The sequence below is a fragment of the Rhea americana genome, unplaced genomic scaffold, assembly GCF_003343005.1.
Source record: "Rhea americana isolate MKP2758 unplaced genomic scaffold, rheAme1 scaffold_297, whole genome shotgun sequence".
NCBI lineage: Eukaryota > Metazoa > Chordata > Aves > Rheiformes > Rheidae > Rhea > Rhea americana.
The window spans coordinates 278,879-291,477 of record NW_028186420.1 but is presented as its reverse complement, the minus strand read 5'-3'; the positions used below and the strand labels follow the sequence as shown (position 1 = coordinate 291,477).

At 41.0% G+C, this 12,599-nt stretch overlaps 1 protein-coding gene across 1 annotated transcript in view; it reads right to left on the bottom strand.

The window, feature by feature from the left end:
- Window positions 1–4,493: 4,493 nt before the first annotated feature.
- Window positions 4,494–12,599, bottom strand: part of MYH16 (myosin heavy chain 16) — a 32,066-nt gene continuing 23,960 nt past the window's right edge. Inside the window, 13 exon segments of the mRNA XM_085309402.1 lie at window positions 4,494–4,595; window positions 5,035–5,150; window positions 5,152–5,184; window positions 5,186–5,238; window positions 5,761–5,925; window positions 6,912–7,037; window positions 8,550–8,623; window positions 8,626–8,746; window positions 9,510–9,702; window positions 10,132–10,201; window positions 10,204–10,222; window positions 10,347–10,483; window positions 11,702–11,918. Coding sequence (XP_085165528.1) covers window positions 4,513–4,595; window positions 5,035–5,150; window positions 5,152–5,184; window positions 5,186–5,238; window positions 5,761–5,925; window positions 6,912–7,037; window positions 8,550–8,623; window positions 8,626–8,746; window positions 9,510–9,702; window positions 10,132–10,201; window positions 10,204–10,222; window positions 10,347–10,483; window positions 11,702–11,918 — 1,407 coding nt within the window. The 3' untranslated portion in view covers window positions 4,494–4,512.

Here is a 12,599-nt window from a genome sequence, read left to right as displayed (position 1 = left end):
GGGGGAGCGCGCAGGCAGGTTTCCGTTACGGGGGTTTTAGGGTCTGGAGRACGCGCTAAATTCTCTCTGGAGAGGGTCGGTTTGTCTTTCCTGGTGCATTTTAGCCTTGTGGGGTAAAGGAGGCCACGTCTACCCCCGCTGGAGGGAGCGGGAGCCGCGGCGTCTCCTGGTCCGGGGCGCTCGGGGGTGTGTGGAGGCACCGTGGCCGCTGCGGTTTGCGTGGGCAGCGCGGCCTGGTGCGTGGGCCTGTCACGGTGTGGGCAGAGCCCTGTAACTGGGGGGAGGAGGCAGTGGGAAAAAGGAAAGATAATCTTGGCTTCTTCGGGTTAGGTTGAGGTTATAGCAGAGTAAAGAGCTACTCCTTCCCTGCATTTCTCCCTCTTGGAGACAAAAGGATTGGGAGGTGGAAAAAAAAAACGCCAAGCTGTTCAGCACAGAGGTTAACAGTCCTTTCCTGCCTCATTCAGGAGCTGTAGGACCTTCCCTCCTATGTGGCTGGAATATAGAAAGAAACACAGTTGCATTTCTTTACTCTTAATTCCCTGGAGGAGTTGCAGGCCGCTTTGGATCAGATGATTTGGCTTCTGTAAAACTTGACTTGTAAACTTAATTGCCTGTGAAAAATATGGAGAGATGTGTGACTGAGATATACTGAGGGGCAATAAAGTAGTAAGCTTAATTTCTAGTCCCAGGAAAAATAAACAGTTTATAAGCATCTAGAAGGAAATGAGAAGGTGAATGCTAGCTGGTGTGGCTTTATCAAGAATGAATTGAGCCAATGCAATTTCCTTTCCTGGCAATGTAACAGGACTTGCAGATAAGGGAGAAGCAATACATGGTATATACCTTGATTTTCCTCCACCCCTCCRTCAACAAACCCCCATCAGGTTTGTTACACTGACTTGTAGGATAGTCTTAATAATAAACTGAGAAACCAGTCTAGATGATATCATTCAAAGGGAGTTGCAAAACTGGTTGAGAAAAATATAYTTGGTATCGGTGCTTCTGCAGGGTGCTACTCTGCGTCCATTACTCACCAGTGATGAAATGGAGAGTATAATTGCTGCATTTGAACATGAGATCAAGTCTCAGGGCAGCATAAGCACCTGGTCATAGAACTAGAATTCAGAATAGTAGTTCTATGAAAAAAATAAGATGCAATTCAATAACAGGTGCACAGTTGTACCAACAGAATTACAAGACGGGAACAACTGGGCAGCTAACTGTCCTGCAAGAAAGGRTGGAGGAGCTGTAGTGGTTCATAACCTGAATAGGTATCAATAATGTCTTGCTGCTGCAGAAAAGACAAATGGCATACCAGGGCAATGCACATTAAGAAAATTGTGAGTAAGGCATACACAGAAATTCTTCAGCTCTATTGAGCTATATAAAATCTTTACTAGAAGAGTGTGTCCACTCTTGGTCTACACACAAGAAAATAAGGGATGATTTGGAGACCAAGATGAAAAATACGATCAGAGTCGTTAAACCTGTGAGTTTTACTGAGGCTATTGAGAGAACACTGGGGAAGAAGTAAGTCTCCAAATACATAAAAGGCTGCTGCTATGAGGAAAGGAACAATTTGTTCTCTTTTGTCCACTGGGGGCAGAGCAAGAAGTCATAAGCTAAAATAACAGCAAGGGAGATCTAGGTTACAATGTAAGTATTTTTGAACAATTTGAACTAGCTAAGCACTTTGGAGCTTGATGAGGTGTGGGCTCATATCAGAGGTTTTTGAGAATAGATTTGAAAAGCAGTTGTCTGGAATGGCATGAACGCAATCTTAAGATCTTACTTTTGGGTGGGACGCTAGATTAGATGGTCTCGTGAACTGGTGTTCGCTGTGGTTCTGTAACTGAGATCTGTAATCATTGTGGCCCTTACTGGCTTAACAAAAAACTAGATCAGCTGCACGGATTAAAGATACACAGCTAGGCCAAGTAAAATTACGTAACAGGAATTAAGTTATGTTTAAGTATGGTTTTATGTTTACAAAATGATTTTCACCACATCAGGTGAAAGTTTCTAAATGGGGAGCTCTGCAGGAGCTCAGGGCTTTTAAACATTAAATGTTACAGTCTTGTCTGCAGTAAAGGTTTTGGAGAGCTTTCTACCTTTGGTCTTGCTGTATTGGTGATGCAATTGTGCTGTGCTAATCCAGAAAGGATGCCAATGTTTTTGTTATTAAGGCCTCATAAACTAGRCTGAACTGAGCTCAGTAAAAGTAGTTTAGATACAATCCGACAGTAAGATATTTATGGAAAAAGAAATTGGACTGGGACATCCTTAGCAGTTATTGCCATTTTTTTAAAATAGCAAATGCGTGTAGTTGGGTAACAGCTCGTCAAAATGAAGTCTTTTGAATTCAAAGCAGGCTATTGTAGGTAAAAACAGGTAGTTGCAAATGCAAATATTTGCCTTGAGAGGTGTTCTAGATGTGCATTGTTAGCTCYGGTATTTGAAAATACAGCACTCCCAACTACAGAGAGAGAATCATTAGGTCTCGTGTTCACAAGGGTAGACAACAAACATCTGTCTTTCCTACTTGCGTTCCCTGACAACTTCCCTAGAATAGCTATCTAGACTGTAATAGTTCATCAAAATCTGTTTTCATCAATGATCTTGAATTATAAAGAGCATTGCCGTAAGATCAGGTAAAGTCACTATTGGTTTAAGTTAATTGTGAATTTGGGGTTCCTAAGCAGGGCAAGTCAATTTATGTTATTGCCCTGCTTTTTAGCTGCTTAATGCAGTCTTGTTTGGCAACTTCTGTTTTAACTTTGGGAATGTGTGAAATAGTCGTAATACAGAATGAGAAAAGAAGATGAATGCTTTCATGTTTGAATTTTGACCAAAATTTTACTGTACAATCTCTTTTGCATTCTGGCTTTCTAGGTAGCAGAGAGCTTGATACTGACTGCTTTTACCCTCTGCCAGATAAGATTTGCAGTGAAATGGTAAGAGCCTGCTTCCTCAGGCCAGCAGGCCCCTAGGCTCTGACTCTAAATGACCACCTTTACAGCAAAGTATAAACAATGTGACATTTGGCAGCACCTGTCCTGCTGGTAGGCTGCTTTTCAAAGGTTGCGTGCCTAAATGCATTTGTTTCAGTTGTCCAAGCAGGGCTTGGCGAACAGCACCACAGTGATAGTGGGATTTGGAAGACAGCAGTTTTAACACTAGCTCCCACAGAAAATGATCTCCACTAGAAAAGTGAAGAAAATAGCAGCAGTATTTATCACCATTTTAGACTCTGACAGCAAAATTGTGCCTTGATACTGTTAACACTGGCTGGCTCAAGGCATTGAACAGGGAAGAAGGAATGGGAAGAAGACTCTTTTTTTGTGGTAGCATTACAGGTGAGCAACTCTGACACAGTAAAAGGGGTAGCATCTCAAAGCGGCAACTTCAAGTTTTTCTATACAATAAGCTCTATTAAGAATAAGCATTAGGACTATCAATGAAAAGAATTATTTCTGTCCCTGAAAGGAAAAATGCAAAACCCATGTTAGCACAGAGCCTTTTCAAGTAATACTGGATGTGCCTTCTATCATTGCAAGTATACTCAAGTATGTTTGCAAGCTTTCAGGTATGACACAGGTAGTTCTCTCTGCAGATAGTTGYAGTTTTTTTGTCTTTCTTTCAGTCTCTTTCCCATGTAGGTGTCTTCCTGATATCCTAGACTTCTTTCCATCACTACTTCAGCAATTTTTTAATAGGCAGCTCTTGGTAAGATATGCAGTACTCTGGGGGGAAAAAAGAGGACACTGAAGCTGTATTGTAGTAGCATCTTTCTTACCTTTGAGAATCTTGCTAGAAAGAAGACAGAATTACTCAAATGCCCAGGCAAATACCCATCAAAACGTCCCAAACGTCTCTTTTGAAAGAATCACTTTTATAAGCATTGATGTGCAGCCCCTTCTTTTTCCACAAGTGGAAGAAAGAGAGAGAATTGGAACTGGGTACTTCTTGCTTTGTATAGTTTGGATTCCTGTCTTCTCTGCCAGAATACTGGAATGCATGGAAGTGTCCTGGAGTACGTTGTCAAGGTTCCYTGAGGTGGTCTTTGCCTGAGAGAAATCCTGGCAGTGCAATTTTGGCGCCCTTAAGAAAAGAGCAATTCCTTAATCGGCATCCCTCCTGGAAGAGGGAGGAAGCATCCTATCCTGTTCTTTTCTCTTTTCTGTTCTATCAGTACTGAAAAAAAATGACTGCAGCCATTCAGAACTAATCTCCATGCATAAGCACACTTAGGGAATATCTGTTACATTTTGTAGTGAACTACATGAGTTACCTAGTACTGAGAACACACTTGTGATTCCTCATCTGTGCCCTACACCGTTCTCTGCTCTGAAAAGTGCAAGGCAGGTGGGTTCAAGCCTGTGAGCTCCAGCTTCCAGACAGAGGTGCCTATTCCTCAGCAGATGACATGAAAGGAGGGGAGTTTAGACACTTCGATGACCTCTGCAGAGGTGAAACTTGTACATGGTGAGACACTGGTGAGCAGTTTGTTTAAAACTCATTAACCCTCTCCTCTGCATCATCCAGTTCATGCATCATCTTCCTGTACTTGGCCAGGCTTCAGGTAGCCTACTCTTTCTGTACCAGAAAAGATTAGATTTTAAAAGAGAACTCTTTGCACTTAAAAAGTTCCAAAATGTGTCTGGCCTGTGCTCCTTCAACATAATGACAGGAAGGTAAAGTCATGACYGTGGAGAAGAGTAGATAACTTTTTATGTGCGTGTATGTGAATACACAATTTTAAGAGACTGGGGACGGGAATTAGCTGCAAAGAAGGGAGAGGGAAATAATCTTCTTTAGAGAATGATGTTTGTTTTTAGGTGACTATCTCAGTATGTGCATGGATRTCTTCAATTGTTTAAGCACATGCTCTGGTCATGTCTAGGGATGCTACAAGTATAAACTGAATGCATACTTCCTGCGGTATGTGTTCTGGAGATACAAAGTGCCTAAGTGCCTGGTATATGCAAGGTGAGACTGTGTGATTAAATGGTGAGCCAGAGCAGCAGATACATATAGCCTCTTTTCTTTGCCTATTGCAAATTTTCAGTTTGTTCTGCAGCTTCTCTGCCAGTTGCTTCATGCACTGGTGGTTGGCTTTATGGTCATCTTTTGTCTGGAAGACCAGCTTTTAGGCATCGCTCATTCTTGAGCAGAATTTTCAGTCTCCATGTGGTGTTTCTATTTAGAGTCTAGCCTTGTTTCCAGTTCTTTAATCTGAAAAGGACCAGTAGGACAAATGATTACAGAAGCCTTTTTAAGTGTAGATTTGGAAATACGAAGATCAGAAGAAGAATAGGGAGGTGGTATCTATCCCAGCAATTTAAATATACTCTAGAGCTTTGTTGTAGTGAGTTCAAAAATAAACAGCAGGTCGTGCCACTGAAGGCAGTACACCTTGCAGGTTGTCCTTTGTGGCTGTAGACGAGTTGCAAATAGCTGTGGCTTGCTACTGCTGTGCACTGGCACCACAAAGATTCTGATTGGTTGATTCTGTGCATGGCGCAAAGAAGTGCTGAACTTCTCTTGCACTCCGGTGGACTGAGTATGTCCAACATGTATCTTCTCTGCCCAGATTGGTTTTCCTTAAATTAGTGCATGCCCTCTGGGACATGCTAATTGTTAAATGAAAATGTTATTTTCAGATATTTGTGCTGAATGGAAGCTCAAGGGCAGGAAAGTTTCATAGCTGCTCTTTTGAAATGATCTTTTTAATATACTTGGATCCATATTTGTTACCCCGGTGTTGAGTTTCATGATGGTGCATTTTCCTCCCTTCCAGACTAACTACTCAACCTCTTCCATCTTTACTTGCAGGTCTCTTATTGTGATTTCATAGTTCTTGCTGCTTTCCAGGTGCATGCTGTGATCCAGCTCCTGACACAGTTCTGCCATGTGAGAAGCCTAGGAGGAGGGTAAGAAACAGACTGTCAGCACAGCTATTTATGCAGAGCGTTGGAAGCTAGGAGATGTAGACCTGATATCTGCATGTTCTGCATGGCTTCTGAAAAATTTTGCTGGATCTTTAATTTCTGTTTATCACAGGCTGCCTTTCTAAAGATAGCATCCACTATGCATTGAAATCAATGGAAATAATCCTTGTTGAACTAACAGACTTTAGGTTAGAACATAAACAACACCACTGAGTGGTGGTGTGCTTGCTTTATACTACTGGACTGGTCTAAGGTGTTACCCACATTTACTATTAAGTCAATAGTTTTGGTTTTAATGACACCTACTTAGAGACACTTCAGAATTTGTCATTTCTACCTTTTGATAGAAATAAGGTAGATTAGAGTGTGTTGTAAATGGAAGGTGAAGATAAAATCTAAATTTGTAGTAACTGAAAGCACAAAGGAGGCAGAAGGCTCAGCCTCGCTATGGGAAGAAATGCTGTACATTAAATCCACAACTAGCTATGTATGATATTTCTGAAGTGCCAGTTGTCAGCGTAGTGCCAATGGAGCAATCTGCTCAGTGCTGGCAACTTTTCTYCCCTCTGTGCCAATTATGAATGTCATTGACTAGCTAGAGAGGGAAGCCAGCCTACTCTTTGTTGGAGGCCTGTTAGGTGTGATGAGTGGAGTTGTGTAATAAGTGAAAGAAGGGATAAAGAGAGAAGAAATGGAGGAATTCCTCAGGGTGCCATCTGTGATATAGATTACTAGGAAGGCAGAGAGGAAGTGGATTTCTTCTTTTACAGATTAATTTTGCCAGACTGGTGCAATCAGAGAGCTAACATGCATTCTGCTTTTTAGATTCATAAAAAGCAAGTGCTAACGTATATTAACAGTGCACTTTCAAATCAGCACTGGAGAGAAATAATGGAATATATACCTAAGGTTTCCAGCTACCAACATAAAGGGCATAAGGGTGGAGAAATGATTTGCGTCAGCCACAGATTTCTTTGCTYTCTGATCAGCTGCTTGGTACTCGCTGATGATTTCCTCATGCTCATTAGTAATGTGTTGAAGGTTAGACTGCAGCTTTCATTTAATAACCACCAGGCTGTGATTCTAGAGGGCAAAAAGAAGTCTTAGAGACCYGGCATGTCCTATCTGCTCAGCTCTGGGGCTTCCATTTAGTCAACAAAAAGATGATTTGTTCATCATAGTTTTCTACAGAGGTTACTTTCCTTTATAAAGCAGTATGCTGTTAAACCAGGTGGGATTCCTCCCCTCTGTATCTTCATTGGCATACACTGGGATCTGTATATTKGCCTTCATGTGTTTCCATTTCATGTGCTTTTCATTTCTTTTCATGTGTTGCTAAAATAMTAATGTGTTTTTGAGGCAGAAATAGATCCCCCTTGTTTTTGAGGTCCTTGATTCTGAGCCTGTTTCACTGGTTTTCTGTGTATATGGATTTGAATTTATATATCAATATTTACTCAAAATTATGCTGCAGTAGCAGCAAATGGCTTCAGACTTGATGAAACTGTATCTGATTGCAATCTCAAACTAACAGTCCCTGTTCTAGAGTTTACAATATGTATGTCTTTTTATCTCCTGGAAAACATGAGCCCACAGCTCATTTAGTACTTACTGATATGAATCGTTGGAGGACTTCTGTTGCTGTCGTTAGAGGACTTTTGTTGTTGCTGTAAAAATAAAAAAAATAAAGTTTACTCTAAAGAACAACTACAATGGCTTAATAAAAAACCCTACTTTCTAGAAATCTAAGCTGCTCTTCAAGAAAACAGTGTCAAGTATATGTGCCATTGTGTTACAGAATGCTGTACAAGTTCTGTGCTATATAGGTTTTGTAAAACAAATGAGCTTAAAAGACAAAGCCTGATATGGAGATAGCAGTTCACYTTCCAAAAACTGTATCCTTTCATCATCAATCAATTGGGAGTAAATGTACTGGTTGCATTTTTTACCTATCTGAATAAAACCTGCGTTTATAACTCAATTCTCATAACTGATGTCCCAMAATCACAGCTGAGAAATGCTTCCCATATTATCAGTCCTTTCCAGAAGTCTGTATTTTATACTTTCTTCATTGCAAACCTCAGCACATGTAGTCCTTTATGGAAAAGAACTGCGGAATGTAATGGTGAATGTTAAACTGGCTTATTAAATATACCCACAAAATGAAATGACAGGTATGTTATTTCATATGGCAGTCTGCAATGGAAGGATGCTTAAAATTTCACTAAAATGGATCTCATTCTCCACTACATTCTATGGAAGAAATCCCAGCACCATGGAAACAACTAGAATTTTACACTGTCTCTTTTAAAGTTTTTTTTCAGACATGCTCAGCACTGTCTTAACTCTTCTCCCACTGAACTTGCTGAAAGTTTTGTCATAGGCTTCTCTAGGACCAGAGCTGGGCCACCATCAATATGATATTTCTAAAGACTGWGCTCTTTTTGTTCTGTAGAGTTGTCCTGAGGATCGCTGCTGTATTTATCTGTTATTTACCAAATCCTGCACTTCTTGCCCAGAGTTAAGAATTGATGTTAAACCGCATGCACTCTTGACAAAGCAGAGCTATTTGTGCAACAGCTGCCTTGTCTGTACCTGGTCTTTGAGTTCATTATTCCTCTCTGTGACTTCTACCAGCTCTTGCTCCAGTAGTTTGCAAAAGCGCTCTCCAGGCCAGTGTGCYCCGCTTCCAGTTCTGTCTACAGCAGGCTGAGGCCGTGTTCATGCAGGTTGTTGTGCTCCCACAGCTCCTCGTGCTGGTGAGCATCCTCATCCGTTTGTATTTGAAGGTCCTGAAAGAAAGATCAACATAAATAATGAATTGAGAGGATGCTGAAAGATACAGGATGTCTCTGCAAAGCTTTCTCTAAAGAGATGTCAGATTTAAAAAACAAACAAACCAAACAAACACAGTACTTGATCCTAGGATCGCGTATACCTGTTTTACATCAGTACAAGATGAAAAGGTGACTTTAAGAGCATTATACTTAAATTAAACTGGTGCAACCAAGGTTTGAGTGTGTAACTATTTAGAGAGAAGCACAGATAGTCCCTCTCCCTCATCACTCTTTTAGTTACTAAAATTAGATTGTTGTTGGCAGTTATATCATTGTATTCCAACAAAGGGACTAAGCTTTTATTTGCTTCTATAATTCTGTTTTTGATTTGAAGAGGTGAAAGAAGCTGGTTAGTTTTAGTTCTCAGTTAGTTTCTAGTCCATTTCATCACTGCACCGTTCARTCAGCAAGTATAGCAGGGCAATTTCTCTTAAAAGCAAACTTCYGTTGTTTTAATTGCAAATGCATAGTTCTTTGGATATGTAGTTTGGCAAAAGCTAATAGGAATGCTTGTCTCTAAGGTTTGTTGAAACTACTGCAAATTTAAATTGGTATAAGTGGGAGAACTAGGGCTTTTGAACAAATTCAGAGTTTGTATTCAAGGGGTCTTTCCAAACAAGAGCACACAATCTAGTACTTTGTTGCTTAAGCTGTACAATAGAACTGGTATGTTTATGTTTTTTAATTTAGGGACCTGTTTCTACTCTTTCCTGGTTACCTTGGTCTGCTATTGCACTTTTTTCAGTGTCTTAACAAGCTCACTGCTGTTCCTGTTGGCATGATCCATCTGGATTTCCATTTCATTCAAGTCAGTTTCCATCCTCTTGAGCCTGAGTGTTTCAGCACGCCCCTTCACTTCAGTCTCCAGACTCACCTGCAGGGACTCAATTGCACACTGGTAMTTCTTTCTGCAGAGCCCAGTGAAGCATATGTTACAGCATTCTGTTATGCTGAGTCTGATCCAGCCTTTGTATCAGATTGCTGCCTACCAAATAATAAAAATACAATAACTTTGAAACCTGTTTAAAAATGGGGTATCAAGACTTTGCACTGTGCTGTTCTTGAACACCTTTATTTAGAATGTAGACCTGAGAGAGCTCTTAGGAAGTAGTCTTAAAAATCCTACTACCTGAAGTCTTGATCATCTCTTGTTAAACCAGTCCCACTAAATGTGTGACAAGACTGCACTTAACTTCCAATAATGGAGACTCCATGAGCTCCATACAATCTATTCCAAGGAGTAGTTCTCCTTAYAGTTAGAAAATTTTGCTATTATCTAACTTAAATCTCCTAGCTTTGGTCTTAGCCTATGATTTCATGTCCTATCATCACTATATCTGGTTGCTTCAAATTTCTTTCCTTTCTCATGGATTCTCCCTGTCAATATCAGTTTTAACCTGACCAGTTCTGAATCAGTTTACTTTCTTCAACCTGCAACAGAATGTATGACAGGTGGGGGAATAAATGCCCTCTGTGGGGTTAGAGGTRAGGAATCCATCTGCTGGAATGTGGGCAACAGGCCTGCATGCAGCTGTCACCTGTGTAGCATTGGCACCTCCAGGGAAGACTCTGCTTCTTCCAGTGCTACCTACGGTTCATCCTTCTCAATCTCCAGTTTCTTCTTAATCTTCTGCAGCTCACATTCACTCTTCTCTCCCTCCCCGAGCTAGACGATTAGATCCTTAATTTCCTCTAGGAAAGAAAAAAGACATTTCRTATGATGGGTTTATTCCAGGACCGTGAACTTAACAAAGTTCACCAGACAGATTCTTTGAATAGAAATGGCATGAAACAGTTCCAGTCGCTATGCATCAACGGCCCTTTGCATTCGTTGCTAAATATTACCTTGGATTTTTGAATGAGCCCTACTAGCTGCGTGTGTTCATGGAGGTGGAAGAATGAAGCCTGTTAACCCAAGAAAAATACTTTCCAGATCTTATCCAGTCTTCCTTCAGCCCCCTTCCAAATGGCTGCTTTTTCAAAATGAAAACAGGATGCCACATTGTCTTTGTATAGTAGAGTGAGGCTCTTTGCCAGCTGATGTAGGCCAGAGCAAAGTGTTGGGGGAGATAGCCCAGAAAAACTGGGTCTGTGCCAGGGGTTTTCTGTGGGTTGCAAAGGCAGAATATTGTAGCATCTTCTCAATATTTACAGTGTTATCTTCCAGCCAGTATAGGATCGATTTCTGCATTTTATAGAACGAAGCAGAAGAGTCAAAAAAATTAAGGCTGCTAGTCCCCCCTTATAGCCAGTGGGGGCAAGGTGATAGTAAAAGGGAGACTGAGCAGGAATTTAGTTGACTTGCTCTCAGCTGGGTTCTGGAGATGGCCGAATCTCCCTGAGGATAAAGGAAACCTCACCTTCATAGAGGAAAGCTGTACATTGTAAATTGTCCCATAAAGTGAGTTGCTCAGGATTAGAGAGAGGGCTGGTAGCCAGAGTTAGGATTAGAACCTGTGTCTTATTTAACATTGTCTAATGCTGTAACTGGTCTTTATTCCCTTTTGCAGAACTCTAGTGATGATATGTGGCCCACCCTGGAGTGACAGCCTTCTAGTAAAACAGTGACTATAGCCAAGCTGCTGCTGCGGTCTTGCTTTGAGGGTTCAGAAGRATCCTTGATTCTGAGTGTTCTCCTAGAGTCAGTTCCCTGAAAGCAGTGCACTAATGTTAGTTACAGTCTTGAGTAATCAACTGGGTTGTGCATGTGTGTGGGTACAAATTCTGTCCTAAGAGCAGAATTTAGCCTGTGACTTTTTAAACCTGTCAAGTGTATTTTCACCRAGAATGAAAGTACTGCTGAGAATAAGAAAAGTAGAGTTAGTGGTGGGAAACACAACAAGAGGTTGTTCAGTAGGGATCAAGAGGTTTATGATTTACAGAGGTTTTTCACGTCAAACCAGTACTTACCCTAAAGGGTCTTGTGTTCTTTCTCAACAGATTCCAGGTGCTCCAAGCTTCTTCATTGGCAGTCTTAGGCTTGAAATTTTTTAGTCATGTACATGAGGCATTCCTTCTGGGAACTATCCACTTCCACCTGCAGCTCTCCCCACTTCTGTTGCCATTCTGCCAACATCTTATCAAAGGCTCTCAGCTTCTTGTCCAGGGCAGCACAAGCAGCATTGGCCTGGAAAGATAAAGCCAAGCATTCACTGGATGCAAGTTTTCTTTACACTTCAGTACTCTGCATGTCCTGCCAACTAGTCACAGTTAAATTGGCAGCCACTCTAATGACTGGCAGAGTTTCTCTTGGTCACTCTGAATGGATGATTAAAATGTTTACAAGGCTTTCCTTCCTCACCATTAGGATTTAATAAGATCACCCGGTTCCCATCAGTGTGATAGTGTYCCTTCCTCCTGCAGTTATAATGATGCTGCTGGGGAGCACATGTTTTTTACTTCAGATATTCCTTGTGCAGATGTGCAGTAAGTAATTGCCTGGGTTGATTAGTACTACTTTCTATTTCAAAGACTACTCGGTTACAAACGAGATGTGATTTGAGATTATTTTAGACTGTTTTTGACTGTTTGTCATGAAGGGAAAGAATAAAGATACATTCCTCTTTCCTAGGAGCTTTTAATCACAAATATTCTGTGTATCCTTATGATCCACACATGCGTTCAGGTACCATGGTAACAAGTACGCCATAGGAACCATAGAATAAAGAATAGCTTCATTAAGGAAAGTGATAGAGGAACAGATTTTCAGACCAGTAATGTAATACTGTATGTGGGATTGTCGGCTCTTGAGACCTGTTCTAAAGCCCACTGCAGTTATTGGCAGATACCCAAGGACTTCAGTGGGTTT